The following is a 26,482-nucleotide window of genomic DNA, read 5'->3' as shown; positions in this document are numbered from 1 at the left end:
CTTTCCTTACTGTTGCGTAACTTGGCAACCGACCGTTTATCAAGGGTCTGTCTTCGTGGTAACTCGTTCTACCTCCCGTTGCCCAGCAACGGTTAGACATATCACAATATATTGGTATTTTATTGAAAAGATAATTCAATATTATGTGGGATTTAAAATTCTCACAGCGACAACTATAAGGAGTCATATCCTGAAGGACATAACGCTATGCAGTCAGGTAAAAATCAGCTGACGTTTCGGAGAAACACACCACGCTACTTGTCGCGTGCTTCATAATAGTGTCTTGTCTGGCTTACTCTTCAACCCTGAGGAAGTAAGCGACAGACCGCGCCATAGCTCAAGCGGTTAGTCTCTGGCTTCCCACCGCGGCGTCCCGGGTTCGATCCCGGGTCTGGTCAAGTGGGATTTGTGGTGGACAAAGTGGCGCTGGGGCGAGTTTTCTCCGAGTATTTCGGTTCCCCTGCCAATCTTCATTCCACCAAATTCTCCATCATCATAATCACCCGGGGCAGGCTACAATAGGCCAATCAGTGGCCGCCGTGCCGAGTGGACCTAGTTGGACTCCACCCCCCACTATGCGAATTTAAAAAAGTAAGCGATATTTTTCTCAGAAACGTCGGTTGAGTTCCAACGGGCTACATTGCATTATATCCCACATGATAGGACTCTTCATAACGACCGTTGTGGGAACCTCAAAGTCTAATTAATTTGTAGTTTCGGAAATTAATATCTGGACGAATGGATGGATATACACGACCTTTCTGTTTACTTCAATTGCAATTTAATACTGACTAATTCCTGTATTAATTGAGCGTTTGTTTGTGTAGAAGGTTATACCTTGGTGAGGTAGGCGGGGTCATCCATGATTCGCTCTAGCCGCGTGGCACCCAGTCGGTTGAAGGCTTGGTCTGTTGGAACGAAGAAAGTGAAGGATGCACGAGGAGTCTGGCTCTCCAGAGTTTCGGGGCTACTTTCCATGACTTTCTCAATTGCCTGAAGGAATATGCTGCAACAGTTTATACAATGTTTGGTGCATTTCGCAAAGAAAATATGTAAAACCAAACTTTAGTTTCAATATGTCTGTCCGTCTAATAACTACACCAAACTACCTCACCCATTTCGTTCTTACTCGGCAGAATATGGTGGATCTGCGCCAAATTTGGTCGAACCATTTTTATTTTGTAAGATTTGTGGTTTTCACGGCGGTGACTATGAAGAAAGCAGTATTCTGGGATGTGACGCTGTATAGATATTATGTTAACCGACGTTTCGGAGGAACGTATCATCTCCATCTTCAGGGTAGAAGTAAAAAGAAGAAAATCCGCAAACGAGGAACCAGCGTGATGGAGGAGGTACGTTCCTCTGAGACATCGGTTAACTCAATATCTACACTGCGCCACATCGCAGAAGACTGCTTTCTTCTTTCTTATTTTGCCCTGTTTCATTCTAGGTGTTACTTTATTTAATGTTCCAAATTAAAGTTTGCTCATAGGATATATTTTAAGTCATTTGACATATTTCACTAAACTTTAAATAAGATACTTCTTACTATTTAAGTTCCATCCAGTTTAATTGAAGCTGAAGGCCAGTTCACTCCTCAAGACCTTCTTAAACTTGTACTTGTATTGCTTAAGCTTCCCAAATCGTTACGAAACTTTATACATGACACTTCTGTTAACATCAGTACTATGATTGGACTTCCAGACATTTTTATTTACTTTGAGTAACATTACTGATGGGTCTAACCCACTTTTTACTTATAGAGCTATGTTTTAAGTATTATCACACATGTTAATAAAACTCTATACACTGCACTTCTCATTTAAATATAGACGTGTAAAACTCACACACATAAATTCAGTTTAAGGGTCCAAATGAGCTTACACTTAGGCGTATATAGTTTCATCCCTCTCTGACATTTTGATGAAACTTGGTAGGCTGTGCGGCACTTGAAGTAGATGAGTTTCCTTCTTTTTAATTAGCTTGTAGGCCCAAATTTCTTAGGGATCTAAATGATTTTTCGGTGTACCTTGCTCTTTCCATTAGGCAGTAGTGGCCAAGCAGAAGATTAGATCTCAATGTATCTAACTCAGTGCAATTAAAAGGAACTTTTGGAATTGATAAATAAATGCTAGTAATGATGGCTTTCTTAAGAAATCACGTGTCATCTGGAGATGCTGACGAAATGTCAAGCACCTGTTCTGTTGAAATTCTCAAGGAAAAATTCATAAATTTGAGAAGACTTTTTCGGTTGAACATCGTAGAGATCTATTACATGCCATGTGACGTACAAATGTAGTGTTACGGAGTCTTTGTTCAGGAATTTAGATCTCCCTGATCCAGTCTTTTCTGTCTGTGGGCACCAAAATACCTGAAATTTCCGTCTCTTCTCAGTATGTCTCCCGCTGAGAAGTTTGATGGTGAAAGAGCCTTGTTGATGATATGTATATTGCCGTTCATTCCTTGCAAGTCTGCTTTCTCGATGAGGGCATCTTCCACCCCAATGGCTTTTCGGTAAACCTGTAGCCTCAGAGGATTCTGTTCGTCAAGTGACATCACAACCTGTTTCCAAATAAAACGAACAAGCTTTCCTGCAATGCTTCTCTGAAGATTGTGTCACAATTTTTAATTAATTTTACTGCAGTTACCTTGGACCTTTCACGGTATTTGAGCTATTGTTTACACAGAATGTTTCGGAAGATGGCTGTAATCCAGCCTTCACGTAACTCTGATGTTCGGGTGTCGGCCTACCCGTCAGAAGCTTGTCTCTGTGTAATTAAGATGACCGCCTATAAAAGTCTGTGAGCCAAAAAATGCAAAATAAAGAAGTAAAATAGAGACAAAGGCAAGAAACGGATAGAATAATTTATAATTCTAAGGATAACAAATAAAATGTAACAACTATACGTGTACAATACACATATTTGGGATATTTCTTGTTTCTCTTATATCTGCTGGTCGTGCCTTCCGTGTTATGAAAGTGTGTTTGCAGTAAATGAACATCAGGGCCAAAGCGGTATGCAAAATGTCAAAGAACGCATTTGTGAAATATGTTTATTCTATCTGATACATTACTGTTACTATCAGGGCTGTGATAGGGTTTGAAAAATCGAACCATTGTTCACATGAAAGATTAGTATTCAAAGAGTTCCGGGTTTGATTCTGACTCCTTAAATTTATTTTATTTTTACGTGCTAATTCAAAATTTCAGTGTCCAATTAAATAATACAATTAAAGAAATAAAAAGTGAGGCAAACAGTGTAGAAATATAGGTAAAATTGCATACATAAAAAAGATATTTTACTGCATATTAGAGACAGACGAGGCAAATATTTATAAAAACAATATGTGTTACAAAATTCTGCAACTGGCTATTTACCAAATGAACCAGAGAGTTGATGTTAAAGAAATTATTTTCAACCATATTGAATTTGTTACTTATTTCATTTTTGGCTAAGGTGCAGCTAACGTAACGACATTTATTACGCTAAAAAGAAGTGTGAAAGATATTAAAGAATATAGTGTTTAAGTGCAATTCTGATAAGAACAGGCAGGACTTATCCACTCTCTTTTTATAATTGGCTTATACTTCGACCCTGAATATAAACGCTCTATGTTCCTCCGAAACGTCAGTTGACTTTCACAGGACTGCGTGTCATATATCCCAGAACATAGAACAATCCATAGCCACTGCCATGAGAACCTCAAATCCAACGTCTGATGGCCTTTTCCTCAAATTCCATATTCAGAAATATTTGTGATTTTCCTCCGTCTCTGCTGGGAACGTGGCCTTGTATAGGGATGGATTTACAATGACAGGTAACAACGAGAGCTTGCATAGTTCAATAATACAATAATAACCAGAGAACTAAGGGCCACGCCAGATCGTCTCTGTGCCTATTTGAAATGTAAAATCGAAGTCACAGACTTAGTTCTTAATTTCTGATAATAGCCTCACCTGATTATCCGAGATCTGATCAGAGTTAATGCGACCCTGAGCAGCATGGTACAACACGAAATTTCGAGCCTTGTCCTTATTAATTTTCAACTCCTGCAGCTGATTCGGGGGCAGAGCTGTTGAACAGAAGTATTCACAGATGATTATAAAATAATCTCCACAACGCACAACTTTTATTCACGTTCTCAAAGCGAATTATACATATTTGTCACTCAGGTTTAAGAAGTTGTTCGGAAAAGTATGATTCCACTGTTTGGAGAACATGAATTATATAAATGTTATGTGTATGCAGAAATCCTATGATTCAGTCAAGAGGGAAGTGTTGTACAGTATTCTGATACAGTTTGGGGTACCCTTGAAACTAGTTAGGCTGATTACAATGTGTTTAAATGAACCGTATAATAAATTCCGTATAGGTAAACATTTGTCTGATAATTTCCCTCTCCAAAATGATCTAAAACAAGGAGATGCTTTATCGCCCCTGCTTTTCAACTTTGCTTTACATTATGCCATTAGGAACGTCCAGGAAAAACCAGATGGGACGGAAATTAAATTGGACACATCAGCTGCTGGTCTATGCTGATAATGTGAATCTACAAGGAGATANAGATGCCATAAAGAAGAACACAAATTTTAATTGACACAAGTACAAAGCTTGGTCTAGAAGTAAACACAGAGAAAACTAAGTATACTTGTATGTTGCTATCTCGTCAGCAGAATACAGGGCAAAATCATTACATAAAGAGAGCTAACAGATGCTTTGAAAATGTAACACATTTCGTATATTTGGGAACAATAGTAACAAATCAAAATTTGGTTCAGGAGGAAATTAACAGGGACTGAATTCGGATAATGCTTACTACCGTTAGCAAAGAACCTTTTGTTTTCTTGTCTGCTGTCTAAAAACATAACAATTAGTATATACAAAACTATAATTTAGACTGTGGTTCTGTATGGGTGTGAAACTTGGTCACTTACTTTCAGTGACTGAGGGTAGATTCTAAAAGATTCTGAAAATGGTGTATAACATTCAGAATCACTGGGTTTTTGTAACTTTGTCCTTTGTCAGGTACTCAAAAACTAGAAAACACGACATTTCGGAAACTGGATCTGTTTCCATCCTCAGATGATGGAGGGGGAAGACATCTACTGTGTTGGGTCCCTTATGAAGAGTTAACCTCAATCACAGATCCAGTTTCCGAAACATTATGTTTTCTAGTTTCTAGAATACTGGACGATGGACAAAGTCCAAAAACCCAGTGATTCTGATAGACTGAGGATGCTTGAGAGCAGGGTGCTGAGGAGAATATTTGGACCGAAAAGAGATGAAGTGATAGGAGATCAGAGAAAACTACATCATGAGGAGCCTCAGATCTTGTACCCTTCGCCAAGTATAATTAGAATGATCAAGTCAAGGAGAATGAGATGGAAATAACATGCAGCACGAATGGGGGGAAAAGAGGAATACATATAGAGCATTGGTGGGAAAGCCAGAACGAAAGAGACCACTATGAAGACCAAGACGTAGGTGGGTGGATAATATTAAAATGGATCTTAAAGAAATTTGGTGGTGTAGACTTGATTGATCTGCGTCAGGATGGGGACCCCTGGAAAGCTCTTGTGAACACGACCTTCGGGTTCCATAAAATGCTGGGAAGTTCTTGAGTAGTTGCACAATTGGCAGCTTCTCAAGAAGGACTCAGCTCCATGAAGTTTGTTTATATGTACACAGTTATAGACCCGTATTCTATGTAAGATTATCTCCACCAAATTTCAGGATCGTGCATTAACAGCGCTGTCCCATCTTACAAATCCCACAGCCTTCACAATAGTAGCACTGATGATAAAGGAGAAGTGGCATAATGTTCTTACCTAACCTCACGAACTTGATGGGGTAAGGCACACAGTCATGATGATATAAGTGTGTAGTTTCTTATAAAATAAGAATAAAAATGTGGTAGAAATTAGAGGTCAGTTTTGGATCGAGAAAAACTCGTCAACAGAGACCCACATAGTACGCATCACACTTGTTGAATGCACGTCATGGCCATCACAAGTACATGTCAGTTGAAGCCACTTACCATACATTGCACTCTCTGATGGGGCAAACACCGTGTACTCGCCAAAGTTTTCAAACGCATCTTCCAGACCAGCAGAGCGGACTAATTGCAAGAACACAGACAGTTGTTCCTGTTCAGCCAGTTGCATGATGCTCTTTGCTGAAACAATTCACATGTGTTTAAGCAGGTGTGGTCCACTGTGGAAATGCATTTCAGCCTGTGAAATAGGTGCACATTTTCACACTCAGTCTGTTGATTTTCTTGTAAATTGTTACAAATTGTATGCAAGCCTTTCTGGCTATACAATTGTGTTCAATCATTGGGCAACAGTAATTATGGTACTTCCTGGAGAAAAGTCCTTGAGACGATCGTTCATGGAATCCGAAAGTTCATAACCGTGTTCATAAGTGCCCGAAACTTGGCACTGTCCTGAACCAGTTCTGAATCACGACCACAAGGCAAATTCTGTTTCTTTAGGATTCACTTTCATTCGCAGAATATTTTCCTATGTAGCACGAATGGGGGAGAGAAGGAATGCATACAGGATGTTGGTGGGAAAGCCAGAAGGAAAGAGACCACAGGTAAGACCAACGCGTAGGTGGGTGGACAATATTGAAATGGATCTTAGGGAGATAGGACGGGATGGTATGGGTTGGATTGATCTGGCTAAGGATAGGGACCTGTGCAGGGCTCTTGTGAACAAGGTAATGAACCTTCGGTTTCCATAAAAAGTTGGGAAATTCTTGAGTAGCTGCAGAATTGGCGGTTCCTCCAGAAGGCTCAGCTCTATGAGTAAGTAAATATACACCTAATTCTCCAAAGTGTTGCATTTCCATTAGGTTTACTTCCTATTTTGTACGTGTCTATTGCATATCGCACCCAAATCTGATGAACCTGATATTTTGTTAAGAGTGCAAATTATGAAATCGTTATGCAGTTTTCTCGTTCCCCGTTTTATATTTTCTTTCAATTACATCCAGATATTCTTGTCATTTTGTTCATTATCTAGCAACAAAGTTTCACACCCACTTAAAATAGATGAAATTTAGCCTCGCACAGATTACAGACCACTGTTTAAATTTAAAGTAGGATCCAGGAAGTTCATATTGTCTGCCCTTAAGTGTAACAAGCATTCGACTAGTTTAGTCTGCTTTACAATTTTCAGTGAATGCATCCTGTTGTGTTAAATATATAAATGTCTTTATTAAAATCAGGCACAATATAACAACGAAACAGTTGAAGTTTGGCACTATTTTGCCACATGTTGCGGCCTTTAAGAAAGCCATCATCAGGCAAATACACAATTGACGTGTTCTTAAGTTATTGAATTGCAAACTATATAATTCAGTGCAGTGTTGAATTTTCGACAACATACCATAATATAAAACATAAAATACAATAAAAGATAAGGATTTTAAAAGAGATAAATTACATAATTAAAATACAATTAAGAACTATACATGTAATATACCCTATTAATGTAGGTTGTTACAATCATAATGTTATGTTTTTTGCGGACATATGGCGACATTTCTCTTGCTTGTATACACATGTGAAATGGTTAAAATGATTTTAACTTCGTACGTTTCATTTTGACCTGTTAATATCGCTGTGAGAACCAAGAATTTATTAACTGTCCCTATATTTTGATTTTGTCTTATATTCCCATGACGACAGGAGTACGCGGTAGCGCAGTTGGTTGAGGCACTATGCTAGAAGCCAGAAGGTCGCGCGAACGAATCCCGATGAGGTCATTGAATTCTTTTCAATTGACCTAATCCTTCCAGCCGCACTATGGCCCTGGGGTCGACTCAGCCTCTAACAGAAATGAGTTCCAGGAAGTAATTAAATAGTTTTCCTGGGGAGTAAAGCGCGGCCTGCGCGTAAGGCTGACAACCTTACCGCCATCTATGAGCCGATTGTCTAGAAAAGGTGGGAGTCTCAACGTCACACAGCCCTATGGGCCTCCACGGCCTGTTAGAAGGATACCTTTACTTACCTCTGTCTGGAAGGAGTAAGTCATCTAGCATATAGAGGACACCATTTTGACCCATTAGGAAGTCAGATCTGAGCCTCTTCTCCTCTACTGTTGTGCCCTTCTTGTCGCAGTCAAATGTCAGTTTCTGTGAGCCCAGAGTTCGTACCTTGTGCTCACCGATAATCGCAGGCAGGCAGATGGCATGTGGAATTACGTGATTTTCCAACAGTGCTGTCAAACATGAAACGAGTTTTATATCTGATATCATTAAAGTTTCACCAAACAATTTCACAATTAAAATCAAATATATGAATTACGACTTTCAACTTGTCAGAATTCTTAACGAGAATTCCTGTGGCTAGGTTTGACCCCTGCTCGTAAAGTGTAATTGTATATGCTGACTATAATGCAGAAGACCCTTCGAAAATTATTATTTCTTAAAGATCTGCTTTCATATTATCCTCCCACCTTAGCCTATGTGTCTCAATCAACATTCTGTACATTCATCGCCTTCCTAATCCTACCCACAAGGCCAGCCTATGGTAGCCTGTGGTCTACGAGGAAAAAAATTGATAGACCCATAGAAAATCTATTAATCAAAATATGTTTTCATGTAAAAAAACAAATATTTAGGCTTAAGTCTTAAAAATTTGTCAACAATATTTCATGTCTCGGTCTAACTTAAGATGGGGGGGGGGGGCACGTGGTAGCGTACTGCCTCGAGGCGCTGTACTACAAACCATAAGGTCGCGGATTTGATTCCCGATGATATAATTCGATTTTTCAATTAACCTAATCCTTCCAGCCGCACTATGGCCCTGGGCTAGGCTCAGCCTATAACAGAAATGAGTACCGGGAATTTTCCTGGGGGGGGGGATAAAGGGCGACCGGTGCGTAAGGCTGACGACCTTGCTGTCATCTGTGAGCCGACTGTCTAGGAAATGTATGAGGCTCGATGTCTCACAGCCCTATGGGCCTCCACGGCCTCTTACACGGATAGCCTTACATTTACCTAAGTCAACTGGTGCATACCTTCCCTAGCGTATTTATCGTTCATAATCTTCTCGAGACGCGACTGGGGGATCTTCTGGAAGGCTTCGTCTGATGGCGCAAGAATGGTGCAGGGTTGCTGAGAGTTGCGCAGCCGGTCCACGAACCCTGACTGCTCCATAGCCTTAGCAAGTTCCGAGAAGCGTCCGTCCTGAAAACAACGCACAATATTATACACGAATCTCTTTCGAATTTTCTAGAATTTTCGAAAAGCAGATTTGTTTATCCAAGTTTACATTTCGGTGGGGGGGGGGCTCAACTGCATCTCGGTCGGGTTACTGGCTGTCATGCACTAGAATATTCCTACTATCTCCCTCTCTCGTCTTCTCAGGCGAATTCCGGCCAGTACCTTCAAATAGTTCGTACTGCCTCTTCATCAATGTTTCAAAATACGCTTCACGTGCGTCAGACTAAAATACAGTTCAAAATTTCACGGAACCCATAATCATATCTCATTTTTGGTTACATGTGTGCCCGCATGCATAACTTGTGTTCGTGATCACGTTTCATTCGTTACCATGCTTTCATCTGAACCATATTTGTTTTCTTCCTCTTCGCTCTCACTTTTGAGCACAGGGCTGATTTCTCAGCTTCATTGTTTATTTTTACAGACGGTAAGACTCCTTGGACGGGTGATCAGTTCGTCTCAAGGCCTCTACCTAAACACAGGACCACACAAATACAGAATTAACGGATACACATGTATGTGTATTGGTATACCAAAAATCCTTGCTTTGTGTGGGATTCGAACCCACGATTCGGGCTTCCGAGCGAACGAAGACAGTGCGTGCCTTAAGACCGCTCGGCTACAGTGACCGGCGTTTGAACGTATTAGGCGAATAATATTTTAGTAACTGGAGAACAAATTATTTAAGTCTTTCTCTCTTATGGGTTCTATTGTTGTCTTGCAACATGTTTCCTACTAGATTTCAGTCTTTACCCTGATATAGAGATTGTCTTGTTCGATTCTCGATCTACACCCCTCACCGTTGGGCTCTTTGCACCTAATGATGGAGCTTTCCACGGCAGTGGTACTTTAGATAAGTATATTTCTGTAGATGGGTATACACATTTAGTGTGTCCGTATCAGGCCGGTAGGCCGCGCCATAGCTCAAGCGGTTAGTCGCTGGCTTCCCACCGCGGCGGCCCGGGTTAGATCCCGGGTTTGGTCAAGTGGGATTTGTTGTGGATAAAGTGGCGCTGGGGCAGGTTTTCTCCGAGTACTTCGGTTTCCCCTGCCAATCTTCATTTCACCAATTGCTCCACAATCACCCTCTCCTATCATTTGGGGCTGGTACAATAGGCCAGAAGTGGCCGCAGTACAAGGGACTTAGTCCCACCCCACTAACAATTAATTAATCAGGCCGGTACCCTTCACCTGAACCACCAGCTCAGCAAGGTCACGTGGTACGGTGAAGTCTGGGTCCAGAAAGGAATCGATCATATGTACAACTCCGTTGGTCGCCTCCTGATCCTTCCTGACGATAAATGCGCAGTTCACTGTTTCCATCTGAAACATAGAAACATTGCAATCAATTTTTCTACAGTAACAGTTGTGCTTCTTTCGGAAACATACTGGTCAGTTGTCCCGCAGTGACACAGCAGACAGAAATAGAAATGGTTACTTCTTTCACTTCTCGGCGAGTGTTAAGACGTTTATCTGAATATACTTTTAGGTTTATGACGTATACAAGAGTAAAAATTCTGTAAAAGAGATGGGTAAAATAATTGATATTTTTTCATCTTTTCATTTATGGCTCTAAACATATTTTAACACAATTTGAGGTAACACCATATATTCCAGATTACATAATTTGGTTCTGTTTTTTGGATAATAAGACAAAAATTAATATTTCTTAATCCATTTCATTTCTGTTCCTAACGCTAAGGAATACTTATCTTGTAGATGTATTGTTGTTATTCCCTGAGCCTGTTTTTACAAATTTAGTATTTCTTTTCTTAAGGGCCAGGCGATGTAAGATACATATTTTTGTTCTCCTTCGCTTCTCCGGTTTACTATGAAGTTGACAACATTATCTGGCACACATTTTTAACACCGAGAGATTAACTCTGAAAATTCTGTATCTTACTTGCGGGACTCTTTCTTGACATAATTGTGAAAACAAACTTCTTTTCTATTTTCTCCTTGCCTTGTCATTTACATCATGGGAAACCTGAGGACGCGCCATGCCTTAGTGGCACGTGACTGTAGAAATACTGAGATATCAAAGCAGCAAGTATAATCTCAAGGGGTGTTGTCCTTAATGTAAAATCCATCTCTTTCTTGTTTCCTTCCATCTGGTCTTCTTCTTCATGTTTTATTTTTTTTATTGCTAGTGAGGTGGGACTAAGTCCCTTGTGCTGCGGCCACTTCTGGCCTATTGTACCAGCCACAGATGATAGGTGAAGGTGATTGTGGAGCAGTTGGTGGAATGAAGATTAGCAGGGGAAACCGAAGTACTCGGAGAAAACCTGCCCCAGCGCCACTTTATCCACCACAAATCCCACTTGACCAGACCCGGGATCGAACACGGACCGCCGCGGTGGGAAGCCAGCGACTAACCGCTTGAGCTATGGCGCGGCCCAAGACCTATATTAAGTATGTATTTTATTATATTCATTTTGTCCAATTTATATAATATACACATGGTTACAAACATTAGGAGTTTAACAAAGTTTTTTGTAAGAAATAAACAATTTCAGTACAGTTTATTTGAACAATACCCATCCGAAGGAAGGGCACTTGGTTAGCTAACTATGAGATTTGAAAGATAAACTTACTCCATTGGAATACTTGTTAATTCGGAGTTTGTGTCCGTTATACCGGGTATCAACCAGAAGGTCTGCCCGGAAATTGTGCGAAGTCAGCTTCCGGTCCGCCAGATGGTAGAGCAAGAGCGGGTTCCGAAGGTTGCCACGGTTAGACTCGAAGTGGGACCTCTGTTCCCTTGTCAGTTCCTGCGAAGTTGCCAGAATTTGATATGACAATGACAGAACCGGAGATTAAATTCTGTTCATGATATTCACTGTTTCACACCATGCATGAAGTCAATCTTTATCCGCTATATAACTCTCCTTCTTACGTACAAATATCGAACAGATCGTGGAAAACACGAAACACGAAGGTATACAGTTGTTCGTCGTCCATAATGATGCTGAAACTGTAAAAAGAAGCTTTAGTTTTGATTTTATGGAGACATTTATATCCTTTCTGTGAGCACGCCAGACAACGCTGTAACCATTTCGGTGATTTCTGTTACTGACTGCAGTTCTGAATTACTTTCTGATATCTTTATTAGAAAAAAATTCCAGACTCTTAAGCCTGTTCAACAATAATGAGAACGGGTGATAGCAAGTTATAAATGGTTCAGTTATTCTTGCTGCATCTAGCAAAGCCTTGAAGATGCAGAAGTTAAGAATATCCAAAATTCCTGTAATACGACCTATGTCTACAAGGTATTGCTCAAAACTAATTCTCTAACCTCATCACGAACCTCGTGCAGTCTCTTGCACCTGCTCACATTGGTTCGCTCGAGGATTTCTTCTTGTCTTCTACCCTGAAGATGGAGGCGATGTGTTCCTCCGAAACGTCGGTTAACACAATATATACACGGCGCCACATCCCGTAAGACTGCTTCCTTCATAATCACCGCCGTGAAAACCTCAAATCTTACCTCGTGTATTTTTATTTGCGGAATGAAGTAATTAGCTGTGTAATTAGTCTTGTCTGTCTGTCTGTCTATCTATCTATCTATCCCTGTTGCTCCCACTTGGAGCATTAGGCATCATGAAACGCTTCTTTTCACTTCAGTTTCTTAAAATTACCCAGACGGTAGGACTCCTTGGACGTAGGACTAGCCCGACGCAAGGCAGCTACCTACACAGGACAACACAAGCAGAGAATAAACCCAGACAAACAGCCATACCTTGAGTGGGATTCGAACTCACGATCCCAGTACTCGAGCGAGAGAAGATATTTCATGCCTTAGAAGTGCAACCACGATGACTGCCGGTCTTGCCATTAAGATTGTCTGAATGGGTGCATAGTGGGACAGCAGACTTACATCAAATGCGTCATCAAGAGGTGCAAATAGTGTGTAAGTTCCTTCCTTTGTGAGTTCGCTGCTGACACCAGATTCTTCAATGTAAGTAACGAATTTCCCGGCACCCAAGTCCCTGGCCGTATCCAGGATATTCTTCAGGGGCTTCACTGAAGAAATAAGACATATATATATACCAATTAGGCGAAGAACGGTGCTTGGAGATACTAGTTGATCCATTTACAATTGTGTTAAATATGTGAATTTTATTAAATTCTTTAAAGGGGTGGGCTATTTCACTTAGGAGAAAATTTGAAAATAAATTTTAACCAATGTCTAGTGTAGATTTGTCTAGTTGTGTAACTTGCACGAACCAGTTATAAAAATGGGAATATTAGTATTGCAGTTCAGTAATGGTATGTGAGAAACTTGCAGCACCTGAATATGACTCGTTTGAGGTCGAAACATATAGTACGTGCTATATAAAAAATAATAAAATATTGTTGCGTTGACTATAAAAAATATATTTTCATTGTCAAATGAAGTTGTTAAGGCGTAATTTAATTCTTGTTGGAATTGTAGGAAGTTACAAACTATGCCAGTGCATCGGCATGTTGCAAACTTAAAGACTGGAGTTCGATTCCTGAAAAAAAAAATGAGGATTTTTCCCTTCGGTCACCACACCCACTCCAGCTCTGGGGAAGCGACTTGAATGTGCTGTTTCTCACTTCCTTCAAATACATAGATCCATAATGTGTGGTGCTTAACTTCCACGCCACACATATTGAAGCGCGGTGCTTATGCGTAAAGGAAAATTTACCTGCAATGAAATACTTAGCATTCTGAATACTAAGTACCAGAAACTTTTTATATTTGATCTTAGGAAGGAGACTGACAAAACGAGAGATTCTATTCTGAAATATATGTGACTTCGTAATTGACGTAAGATGCAGATATTACGAAGATGGAAAAAATGTCAGAATGAAAATTTTTATATTTGTGGCCTACTCTTTGTCAAACACTATTTGGATGACCAAATGAAGTAGGATGGGTCCGTGGAGTGTGTAAGTCGCGTGAAGGGGACAAGAAATAAAATCTAGTCGGAAAACGTGATGGGAAGAAACAGCTAGGAAGGCCTAAGCGAAAATAAAAGAATAATATTAAAATACGTCATAAATATTTGGGGTATGGACTGCATTAATCTAAGGAGCCGGAAAAGCGCAGTCGGTATAGCGACTGGTTACAGGCTTGACGACCGAGGGGTCAGAGATCGAGTCCCGTTAGGGTCAAGAATTTTCTTCTTCTCCACGTCGTCCGGACCGGCACTTTGGGCCTACCCAGCCTCCTATATAATTGGTACTGAGCTCTTTCTTCAGGGGTAAAGTGGCCGGATCGTGAAGGTGACCACTCACCTCCAACCAGTGCCGAGGTCAAGAAAATGCGGATCTATACAGCCACTCCTCCATAAGCTTCAAGGCATAGTGCTTAATTAGTTAAGCACATGGACAACTTTAACTTTTACCTTACTACATTAATCTGAAGGAAGGCAGGATCTAATTGCGGGATGGTATGAACTTCCGTTTTCCATAAATTCTGAGGAATTTCTTTACAATCTGATAGATTATGTGCTTCTCTAGAAGTCTATTGCTAGAAATATTCTGCTGAATGGAATGAGACAATACTGTACCTCCAGCACAACCTTGCTGTCCGGCCACTTGCTGATATCCCTCGCAACATTCGTACCGAATGACCCTGAAACAAGAGGAAGCTTCAGGTGCTGACTCTCTCCAGAACAGCCACAAGGAAAGTGATTCAGTCAATGTCCTATTAAAGCACTTCATGCGGCAATTTTATGTTGAACGTTATCAGCCTGTCTGAGTGATCTCTAACTACTGGGCTGAGTGGACGACACTGGCACCACATTCCTGCTTTGATTGCTTAGGCCGCCGTAACAGATTTGCCTTTGTCAGTAGTTATAGAAATTGAACAAGGAGCACACAGTAGCACAGTTAGTTGAGACATTATGCTACAAGCCGGAAAGTCGTGGATTCAAGTCCCGATGAGGTGAATTTTTTTCAATTAACGTAATCTTTTCAAATTAACTATGACACGTTACCTTGAAATATGAAAGACGTGTTAGGTCAATTGAAAAATCCGCCTCATCGGGACTCAAACTCGCGACCTTCCAGCTTGTAGCCTATTGCTTCTACCAACTACACTACACAGTTATGAGCATTAATTAGAGAGTGTTAAAGATATGTAACATAATAAGTAATGAGGTTAGTTACGTATGTACTTTTTATTACTTGAAGCCCCGTCTAAGAACTGATATGTGAACTAGTGTATGAAAATAATTTAAAGCGCGTATTTTATACAGAGATCTAGTTCTCGACAAGGAGAATTCAAATACAACCACGATGAGAATGGTACCTTGCTTTTGCAAGAAATTTGAGCTTAATATTTTCTTGAGAAAATAGGAACCCAATGTTTTTATTTAATTTGCCTTAAAGTCTGCAAACAGGAAGCTCTTCAATTGATCCATTGCAACTTCACCATGTACGCCTGTGGACTAGCAAGAAGAGACTGCACACACCCAAACAATCCACAAATTACGTCAGAGTTGGGAGGTTCATATGAGCAGTAAAGATCGAGTCCGATAAATTGGCGGTCTTGTGTCAGCGGGTTAAGCCAGATAAAGTCAAGTTTTTCAACCTGAGTTCGTACACTCATTAGGCTGCGATGGAAAAATTAAATCATTCAAAATATTTTAATGCTATTAAGGGACTGTTGAATCCAACAGATATTTACTCAGCTATTTTACCTCTGTATTATTTGTCCAAAATACTTGGGTTAGCACCATTCTACTACAGAAGTGAAAAGCCAGAAGGCAGGATACAAATCTCGCTTCTAGGGACACTACACTCCTGCTTCATGTGCAGTGTATTGATGGCTCTCTTGGTTGTGTTATTCAAGTGGCATCTGGAGAAAGAGTTTGAAAAATACAGTTTGATAACCGACTTTGTAAGTTTGTCCGACTCCATAGTTTCTTCACTCGGAGTGATCATATCATATGTCCTTTGTGCAAGCATCAACCGTGGAAGAATACAGAAACTACTGTTTCTCCTATCTCACGTTGATACTTATTTGGTCAAAACAGTTAACTCCTACAAAACAGTCTGTGTTTCACTAATATTTGGAATAGTGTTGTCTTTTTTGATGCATGTATGTTGTATCATTGTGGCCAGCACACACCGTTCTCACGCGGAAAATTATGAGGCACATTTCATATATTGTCTATTCAGTATAATTGGAATGACTACGTGTTCTCAGTTCGTTTACGCAGCTCTTCTTCTGAAACATCGATTTGGAGTATTAAATGAAGATTTGCTGATGGTTTTTGATATCGAAGACGAGGTTGTTCTTGACGATATGCAATTACTGGAACCCATGTCACGGACAGTTTCAAAGACTAGATTAGAAGAACAAACTTCCTGTCAAGAATCATTGCATCAGACTTCCACATTCGAAGAACTCGATTGTTCTGACTCAAAACATGGTAATTCAGAACAAATAAATGAATTGTCGGATTCAGAAGATTGGAAGAGAAGTGTGAAAATTGCAGTAATACGCGAGGTTCATTTTATTCTTTGTGATGCTTCAGAATTAACTAATTCGATATTCCAAGTTCAAATTCTTGTGGGTTCCATTGAAATATTCCTAAAAATCACTGTATGTTTGTATGGTAGCTTAACTTATGTGACAGGTTTGTTTACTTGTGAGTTGTATAGTCTATCTAAGTGGAATATGCTTGCTTTGTTCCTTATGTGGGCCACAATTAATTTGTCGAAATTGATAGCTGTCACAGCGAGCTGTGATGCAGCCAGCGAGCAGGCGAACCATGCAGCGGTGCTAGTACAGAAGCTTCTGGTTGTGCAGTCCCTACACCCCGAGACCACGGCGGAACTGCAGATCTTCTCACAACAGCTGCTGCATCGTAAAGTGCGTTTTACTGCCTGTGGGTTCTTTCCGATAGACTTCACTCTTCTGTACAGCATGGCCGGTTCAGTTACCACGTACCTGATCATTCTTCTTCAGTATAACGGAGAGGACGTGGGCAACTTCATTGAACTGTGTAACAAAACATTCAACAAAACCGCTTAACTGTAGTTATTTTCATGTTTCACGTACACTGTTCACCAATATGAGCTTCATGCCGACCCATTATTCTTGCTCACGATATTATTGCTGTTTTTTTATTGCTAGTGGGGTGGACTAAGTTCCTTGTACTGCGGCCACTTCTGGCCAATTGTACCAGCCCCAGATGATTGGTGAGGGTGGCTGTGGAGCAGTTGGTGGAATGAAGATTGGCAGGGGAAACCGAAGTACTCGAGAAAACCTGCCCCAGCGCCACTTTGTCCACCACAAATCCCACTTGACCAGACACGGGATCTAACCCGGGCCTCCGCGGTGGGAAGCCAGCGACTAACCGCTTGAGCTATGGTGCGGCCATATTATTGCTGTTACTAATCCTGCTACAGTTATTAAATACTTCTCACTTGTTGGGTACTGCGTGTAATAAATGCCTTATAATAAATGTTTAAAAATTTACCTATACGCAGTAAGTTGTGTAAAGATTATTTGAATTTGTTCTATGTAGAATAAAACATCTAAAGCTTAATTGTATCTGAATAATGTAATTTCAAAATTACCGATTGTCAGAACACTGTATAATGTATGTTACTATGAATTGTTTGAGATAATTACAGTGGTGTCAGAATTGTTGTAATCCACTATAACCTGAATGGGCTATTTGAAATTGTGAAGTATTCCGTCTGTAACGCAACAAAATCAGTCCTTTCTTAAAAGACTATAAAGTATATCAATTTCTCACCAAAGAATAAATATTGCACTATGGTGGCATAGGATGGGATGGTATGGATTGGATAGATCTGGCTCAGGATAGGGACCAATGGAGGGCTCTTGTGAACACGGTAATAAACCTTCGGGTTCCATAAAATGCTGGGAAATTCTTGAGTAACTGCAGAATTGGCGGCTCCTCCAGAAGAGCTCAGCTCCGTGAGTGAGTGAGTGAGTGAGTGAGTGAGTGAGTGAGTGAGTGAGTGGCACATGTGCGGCCGAAACATGTAGCAAGAACAATGAATGTAAATAGTTAATGGCATTTCAAAATATTAACAAACACGTTTTAGTGAATTAAATATATTTTAATGTCTTTTAAGAAAGGTCTGTCTTTGTTGCACCGCAGACAGAATACTTTACCATTTAAAATGGTACCCCAATGCAAGAGGATGCTGAAATATAATACTGAATGGGCTGTATTTAACTGACATTTGTAGAACACGGATTTATAGAGTACATACTTGATGCAACATATTCTTTATTTATTCTGTCAGAATATACATGCAGTCACTTTCTTATTGTACTCTTATTTCGGGTTTTGGTACTTAGTCCAGATATATCGGTCTGGTATTTGTGTCATTTTGTGTCCTAACTTGTAACTGTCATTTCTGTCATTCAGATATTTAACGATATGGTCATGTCTGTCAGCAAGATGTATGCGTTTTCTTTTAGATGCATACAGATACAGCCTTATATGAAATAAACTTAAGCTGAAATCAAGTTTTAGTTAGAGTGCTCATCAGTGTTTCTGATAAATGTGTGTATACGGCCAATTTCTGCAACCCATTTTCAGAATATATACTAGAAATTAATAAGCATATTATTTCAATTCTGATTCACCACGTGACTGTCTGAAACTATGGAAAGATTTAAGAGCTCGCCCTTTTCTCTCTTTGATGCTGTGATATCAGCCTCATTGAAGGAAACACTTTAACTTTTTTAACATGTTCTGACCACATCATGGCTGTTTATCGCGATGGAGCTACATACTCCACTTTCATTATGCAACTATTTTTTTTCCCCCTTGGCACTACAGCCCCAGTGGGCCTAGGCCTACCTCCGTGAACTTCTCCGTTCACTTCGGTTTTTCTAGATCTTACACATTCGGTAGGACTCCTTGGGCGGGTGATCAGCTCGTCGCAAGACCTCTACCTGTACACAAACAGAAAAACGCACACACAAACTAAACATCCATGCCCTGAGTGGGATTCGAACCCACGAACCCGGTTTCCAAGCGACCGAAGACAGTGCATGCCTTAGACCGCTCGGCTACCGTGACCGGCTATGCAAGTATTACCATACGTAATTTCCTTTAACTTTGCCTAGGTTTAAGTGCTTAGTCCATATTCTGGTTAATGCGACAGGCTTTGATGAAGCATGCACTGTATTACGTCATATGAATATTTCCATGTGTACGTTTCATTCGCCTCAACTGATTCAAGCTACATTAGGTGAAGGTATAATTATGTTCTTTGGCGTCTCTCGCTAAGTATTTATATAGAGAAAAATAGCCTCAATAAAAGTTATAAGTATACATAAAATACAAATCCTAGAAATTTCTTTCTTGCTTATTTTTCACTGACTTCGGGAAGATCGTAAGTGCAATCATGAGGATCGAACGGGCAGTTTGGACTTAATGAATACGTTATTTGTAATGGACAGTAACAAATGAAACAGGATATATGTCCTAGTGGGCAGCCTCTGTGGTCTAGTGGTCAGAGTTCCAGGCTAAAGATCCAGAGGTCCCGGGTTCGATTCCCGGCGCTACCAGATTTTCTGAGTAGTGGGTCTGAAACGGGGTTCACTCAGCCTCGTGAGGATAACTGAGGAGATATTTCAAGGAAGTTCTAGAAAACCGAGATTAAAGGCCGTGGGGATCCGTTTCGATGACCACGCGACACCCTCTATCCTCAAAAGTTGGCACTCACTTCGCCGACAAGCGGAGGTCGCTCGTTCGGTATAGTTCACTTGCGGACTAAGAGCCACGAAGTTCTTTATATATCCTAATCTGGGATTTTTATTTTTATTCGTCTTTAATAGTATGCACCCCCTTCAAAGTCGTATTCGTCCTGCCTGGCAACATCTGTAAGGATGTTAACACGAAGCCAAATACAATAATGAGAACACGTCAAACTGAGAAGAAATAAAAGGTAAAGTGGCCCCTTTGCTCACTTACTTAAGCACTATGCCATGAAAACGTATGGCGGATTGAAGGTACACTCGTATATCTTCCTGCAAGGTGAGATACCAAATTCCATACAAGTAAATGCACAGGATATTAAGTATCGTCAGATTATAAGTTAGGAGCACATCATAAAGATCGCATTTAAATAGTTCTAAGCCTAAATATATAATTATACGAAATTACAAAAGAGTTCCGTCTTCTGGGGCGTAACGCCTTATACAGCAGTTCGCGAAGGTCTACCGACGTTTTCGGGGAACATATTTCTTCCAAGAATAGCGTCTTCTGAAATGTTGGCTGTGTAGATTTTGTGTTCACCGACGTTTTGGAGGAACGTATCGCCTCCATCATCAGGGTAGAAAAATCCATGAGCGAGGAACCAGCTTGAACCGGTGGCTGCAGGTGACTTCATAGTCATCGCCGTGAAAACCTCAAATCTTACATATCTACCCCAAATTCGTAATCGAAGAGCAAGTTAACAATCTAAACAATGCAGAAGTTGAAGAGTTCTGTCTTCAGGGATGTGAATTTCGATAGAAGTCACCGTCTTTTCGGAGGAACGTACTGCCTCCATCTTCAGGGTGGAAGAATATGCGAATGAAGGAACAGAAAACTGAGGTTCACTCACTCAACTTCCTACTTGCTTGTTATACGTGTATATTGCTTGGCTTTCGTCGACCTCAGAAACTGAGCTAACATATACTTGCGGAACGTCAGTGACTTCGTACAGACCTGCACAGGAGACAGGAAATCTAGGCACAGCATAACAATTCTTGCGCGTTCACTGTTACAACCAACTCTGAGTCACAGAAATCAACATTTAGGCGCTTATTTCACGTACTGCTTCATCGATCTGATCTTTATGAAACGTGAGACCTCCAAAATAGAATTTGATTAGTTAGTTAGTTATTTAGAGAGGGTGGGTTTCCCTATGCACCGCGACCAGGTTGATCTATTGTGCTTCCCTCTATGATATTCTACCAGTCTCTTTACCCTACCGATAAATGGTGCGTACCATCAGTCCCGCCGAGCAAACGAGTTCGGCCACTTGTTTAGCGGTGTCTATATGCTTCCCCCATCTATCAGAGGCCTTAGAGGCTATTGTTGGGCGGGAAACGTCCTGGAATTTGGCTCAGTGATCCCCTTTGGGGATATGAGATTCTTTTACGTGCCGTAAAGTTACGACACGGGACACACAGCTTAAAGTCCCTCCCGGAGGACTTGTTCCATGAATTTTTCCGCCCTTAAAAATTCGACGACCTCCGCCGGCTATTTGAACCCGCGTACCACCAGTCATGAGGTGGGAACGTTACCTCTAAACTACGGAGGCCGCTTAGAATTTGATTAAATCAGCTTACTAATTCTATAGTTTTTATGCCCCTATGGCATAACGAAAGGAGATTTTGAACTTCGGAGCTCCAAGGCGCCCCGTCGAATTATCCCAATGAAGAAAGTCGATAAACAGACACAGCTTGCCCGACTTGTGGCAAGACTCTGTTGTAAACGCTGAACCAGCAACTGCGACAATTATAGTAAACTCTTAGGTAGGCCGCATACCGGCAGGCGTCAAGACACGATGTCTGAAACATGACGCAAAGAAAGGAGCACAGTTGAAACGAATAGATTATGAAAATCGCCGCACACCGGTCTGAGTCGTGATGCTGACGCCAGCTTCATGCTGACCAATCATGAAAGAAGCAAGACTGCGTCTTTTGTCTCATGTCTTGATGCTTGCCTTGACGCAGTTGGTTTGCGACCGCCCTTACTCTTTGTTGAAAAGTATGAAGAAACGCTGACGCGCAGTAGTTTTTCATTATGTAATCCTTAGATCGGTGATTGTGGACAGTCTAAAAACAAAACATTGTACCAATTGTTGGGGTGGGCTATTCCCGACATCCTACTATCACGCCACAGGGGAAACCACACCAGGAAAGCCATGGGACACCGCTTGTATCACTTCTTCCTCTTCAGACTCCTCTTCAGCCGAAGTAAGTGAGTCCACTTCATATTACTGGCGACCAGAGGGACTCCCATAGGGCACCAAGCTGAGGCTAGCAAAATATGGTACCATGACTTAAGTAGCCCCCAAATGGGTACGCATATTGTGTAAATAATCGTAGGTACAATAATAATGGGACCCAGCCGATCACGGTAGCCGAGCGGTCTGAGGCATGCACTGTCTTCGTTCGCTCGGAAGCCGGGATCGTTGGTTTCGAATCCCACACAAGGCATGGCTGTTTTGTGTGTATATGCGTTTATTCTGTGTTTATATTGTCCTGTGTTTAGGTAAAGGCCTTGCGACGAGCTGATCACCCGTCCAAGGAGTCCTACCGTCTGTAAATATGATAAATGAAAGTGAGAAATTAGCCCTGTGCTCCAAAGTGGGAACAAAAACGAAGAAAAAATAGTGGGGCCCCTGTATTACAAGTTTACTCCTTAGAATTCCCAACCACCGAAGAACTAGAAAAGCTGTCAGTTGTAATCTATAGAGATAAGCTTCGACCGTGACCCTGAATCCTCCTCCTTGAAGGACCCCACTCTATGCATATATCTGTCTAGGACTCTACAGCCTTTTGTTGGGCCTTGGCTGCTTTTTGAGTTTCTTAATCTTTTACACAATTGCTAGGACTCCTTGGACAGGGGATCAGTCCATCGAAAGGCCGCTACATGCACACGTAGGACAGTACAAACGCAGAATAAACACAAACATCCATGCCTCAAGTAGGATTCGAAACCAAAATCGCAGTGTTTGCGCGGGGGAAGACAGTTCATGCCTTAGATTGCGCGGCCACTGTGACCAGCACCTCCAGCCCATACTGCCCCTTTAAGCAGGTACAGTTTCCAAGGTGCTCGACGCAAAGTAGGCTCTCACCTCTAGACGTACAGAGAGTGACAGCAGTGGAGATAGTAAGCCACTGCATAACAGAGTCAATGAGAAGATGCAACATATAAATGTTGTTTGCATAAATATCTCGCGAAAGTCAGAAAACTACGTCGGATATAAAACGTGTGTTTCTGTTTCCCCTACAAATCTTACTCGAAATATTTTTCGCTCTGATCACTATATAGGGAGTTATGCACAAGATGCGTCCGGAAACGCATGTAGGTTTTCATGTAGTGACCGTCATTATTGTTGCTCAATCTTAACGGAAACTGGAATATGGAAACCAGATATTGAGAAGCTAATAGGAACATGCTTGCAAATTTTTGCTGTGGATGCATAGAGAAAATTTCTGAACTGGTTACATTTCTTACGGAAGCACGCGGTAGTGTAGTTGATTGAGGCACTATGCTGCAAGCCGGAAGGTCGCGTGTTCGATTCCCGATGAGGTAGATTTTTTCAATTGACCTGATCCTTCCAGCCTCACTATGGCCCTGGGTTCGACTCAGCCTCTAACAGAAATGAATACCAGGAACTTTCCTGGTGGGTAAAGGGCGGCCGGCGCGTAAGGCTGACAACCTTACCGCCATCTGTGAGCCGACTGGCTAGATAATGTGGAACCCTCAACGTCTCACAACCCTACGGACCTCCATGACCTGTTAGTTAGTTAGTTAGTCAGTTAGTTATTGGAGAGGGTGGGTTTCCCCATGCACTTAGACCTGTATTGGTCCATTGTGCTTCCCTCTATGATTTCTACCAGTCTCTATATCCTACCGGTACTGGTGCTTACCATCAGTCCCGCCCAGCCAGCGAGACCGGCTCTACTAGCTGAGAGGTATCTATAATGCTTCCCCCATCTACCAGAGGTATTAGAGACTGCTGTTGGGCGGGAAACGTCCGTAATTTGGCTCAGTGACCTCCTTTGGAGATATGAGGTTCTTTTACGTGCCGTAAAGCTACGACACGGGACCCACGGCTTAAAGTCCCTCCCGGAGGACTTGTTCCCTGAATTTTTCCGCCCTAAAAATTCGACGACCTCCGCCGGGTATTTGAACCCGCGTACTATGAGTCATGAGGTGGGAACGTTACCTCTAGACTACGGAGGCCGCTTCCATGACCTGTTACAGGGATAGCTCTACTTTTTCTTACATTTCTTACATCACGCGCGCGTCTGTTCATTGAATCCTTACTTACTGATTATAACAAATTGCTTGTAACTTAGATTAATTTCTTTTGTGCATCTTAATTAACCTCATAACGGAAACAGTATCTTAACTGAACAAAAACGTTAGTGCACAACAAGAAACAACACTGAATTGTGTCTTCTCACCATCAAATTCAGGTTCTAGAAACGAAAGGAAATGGCATCACACGTCTTTGGTTTATTTATTGCAGTGACGATGAAGAAACTTAAGGTTTGTGAATACATCACAAAAATATTGATCGTTTTTATAATACAGCTGTAATACTAATAACCTATTTCTTAAAAAGCCCGATTGACAGGCAATATTACACCTGGTTTCATTTCCTCAGATGGAAGGCAACGCCCCAAGAACTCACAAACGTGTCATAAAATATTTCTCTATGTTTTATGAAGTAATTTCTCTAATTAGTTAAGGCTTGTGGTAGAGAAGCCGTAAGCAAAGGCAGTGTAGTCTGTGTTATCAGAAGGAACATTGCATGAGTTGTGGATTGTGCATTACATTTAAAGGTACATATGTTCATCAGTGCAAAAACGATGGATAGATTAGTTAATTTAAAGTGCTTCAGCTACATTAAACAAACACAGAATCCAAAGGACATCTACGCAGCTATGAAGCCTCTGTTATACTTGTCCAAGATACTAGGACTGGCTCCATTTGCGTACAACAACAGCAAGTGTCTTAAGACAGACAACAAAATTCATATATCGACTTTCGGTACAATCCACTCATTCACGATGTTTCTTACATCATTAGTATTATTCACCATATTGTTCCAGTGGAACATCGAGAGGTTGTTTTCTAACTATAATTTCGTACTTGGAGTTATATTCATAGCTGATTCGTGTTTTTTCTCACTTTCGGTGATCATTTCTTACGCCTTCTATGTAACAATTAATAGCTGCAAAGTCATGAAATTCCTTTCGCTTGTGGCGAAAATTGATATGTGGTTGAGCAAATCAAATAACTCAAACAAAAAAATGTTTCTTTTACTATGTGTGGGGGTGACAGTGCATGTGACTTGTAGCTTTGTCTGTTACATTGCAAACTTTCGAATTCCTCCACATATCAAAAGTAATTATATTCGTTTCATATATATTTTTTTCATCTTCGTGGGTGAAGTTGTAATGCTTCAATTTATTTCTTCGATCCTGCTTTTGAAAGGCCGGTTTGAAATTTTAAACGAAGAGCTGATGTCAGCTTTCGGTTGCCCCGATGAACTCACTTTGAATAAACGAGTACGTGGTATCGAATCCAGAAAACTAAATGCTGTCACTGGATTAACAAATGATACAAACCAACAAAAACCTTCAAACAATGCCACTACTATTAATGAGCAAAATTTGAACGCACTGGACACACATTTCGATGAATCATGGCGCAAGAAGATGCAAGTTCTGCGACTGCGCGGAATTTACAATTTATTGTGCGACGCTTCTGAGCTGGTACTTTCGATCTACCAAATTCAGTTCTTAGTTACTCTGATACAAATATTCGTCGAAACTTCAGCTTGCCTTTGTGGAACTTTTAAATATGTTACTAAGCTCCTCACGTGTCAATCGAATAATCAGTCACAGTGGCAGATTCTGAGTATGATACTGATCTGGGGCACCGTTAATTTAACAAAACTTACAGCAATTACTGCTCACTGTCAAGGTGCCACACAGAAAGCGAACCACACAACAGTTTTGGTGCATAAGCTTCTGTTATTGCGCCATTTACATCCAGAAGTGAAAGCAGAACTTCAGATGTTCTCACAACAGATGCTTCACCGGAAGTTGCAATTCATCGCCTGTGGGTTTTTTCCGATTGACTGTACTCTTCTGTGCAGCATGGCTGGTGCAGTCACCACATATTTTACCATCTTACTTCAGCACAGTGGAAAATATATTGATGATTTTATTCTGCTATGCAACAGAACATTTCTTAGAGATGTTTAATCTATTTTAATTGTTGCTCTTGGCCCTTGTAATATTTCTTTAGGTTTTCTAATAATGTACCTATAGAAACTTACCGCTTTTTGCGCAGTTCAAGGAGGGGCACGCGGTAGCGTAGTTGGTTGAGGCATTATGCTACAAGCCAGAAGGTCACGGGTTAGATTCCCGATGAGGTCATTGGATTTTTTTCAATTGACCTATTCCTTCCAGCCGCACTATGGCCCTGGGATCGACTCAGCCTCTAATAAAAATTAGTACCAGAAATCTTCCTGTAGGT

The 26,482-nt window shown here is 41.0% G+C and overlaps 1 protein-coding gene and 1 long non-coding RNA gene across 2 annotated transcripts in view; one reads left to right on the top strand and one right to left on the bottom strand.

Annotated features, from left to right (window-relative positions):
* The window catches only part of LOC111873770 (transforming growth factor-beta-induced protein ig-h3), a 43,192-nt gene that overhangs the window by 3,615 nt on the left and 13,095 nt on the right, over positions 1 to 26,482 (bottom strand). The window contains exons 3-12 of the mRNA XM_023868718.2: positions 14,774 to 14,838; positions 13,111 to 13,256; positions 11,828 to 12,004; positions 10,425 to 10,556; positions 9,029 to 9,197; positions 8,018 to 8,227; positions 6,040 to 6,177; positions 3,959 to 4,074; positions 2,372 to 2,562; positions 838 to 1,006 (exon numbers count right to left, since the gene is read on the bottom strand). Of these exons, the coding sequence (XP_023724486.1) occupies positions 838 to 1,006; positions 2,372 to 2,562; positions 3,959 to 4,074; positions 6,040 to 6,177; positions 8,018 to 8,227; positions 9,029 to 9,197; positions 10,425 to 10,556; positions 11,828 to 12,004; positions 13,111 to 13,256; positions 14,774 to 14,838 (1,513 nt within the window). The remainder of the gene's footprint in view (positions 1 to 837; positions 1,007 to 2,371; positions 2,563 to 3,958; positions 4,075 to 6,039; positions 6,178 to 8,017; positions 8,228 to 9,028; positions 9,198 to 10,424; positions 10,557 to 11,827; positions 12,005 to 13,110; positions 13,257 to 14,773; positions 14,839 to 26,482) is intronic.
* LOC117283036 overlaps positions 1 to 26,482 on the top strand; it is a 289,651-nt gene that overhangs the window by 250,516 nt on the left and 12,653 nt on the right. The gene's annotated exons all lie outside the window — the stretch shown is intronic.

This window comes from Cryptotermes secundus, unplaced genomic scaffold (assembly GCF_002891405.2).
Source record: "Cryptotermes secundus unplaced genomic scaffold, Csec_1.0 scaffold142, whole genome shotgun sequence".
NCBI lineage: Eukaryota > Metazoa > Arthropoda > Insecta > Blattodea > Kalotermitidae > Cryptotermes > Cryptotermes secundus.
The sequence above is the reverse complement of the archived record's forward strand: the minus strand, read 5'-3'. Positions and strand labels throughout refer to the sequence as shown.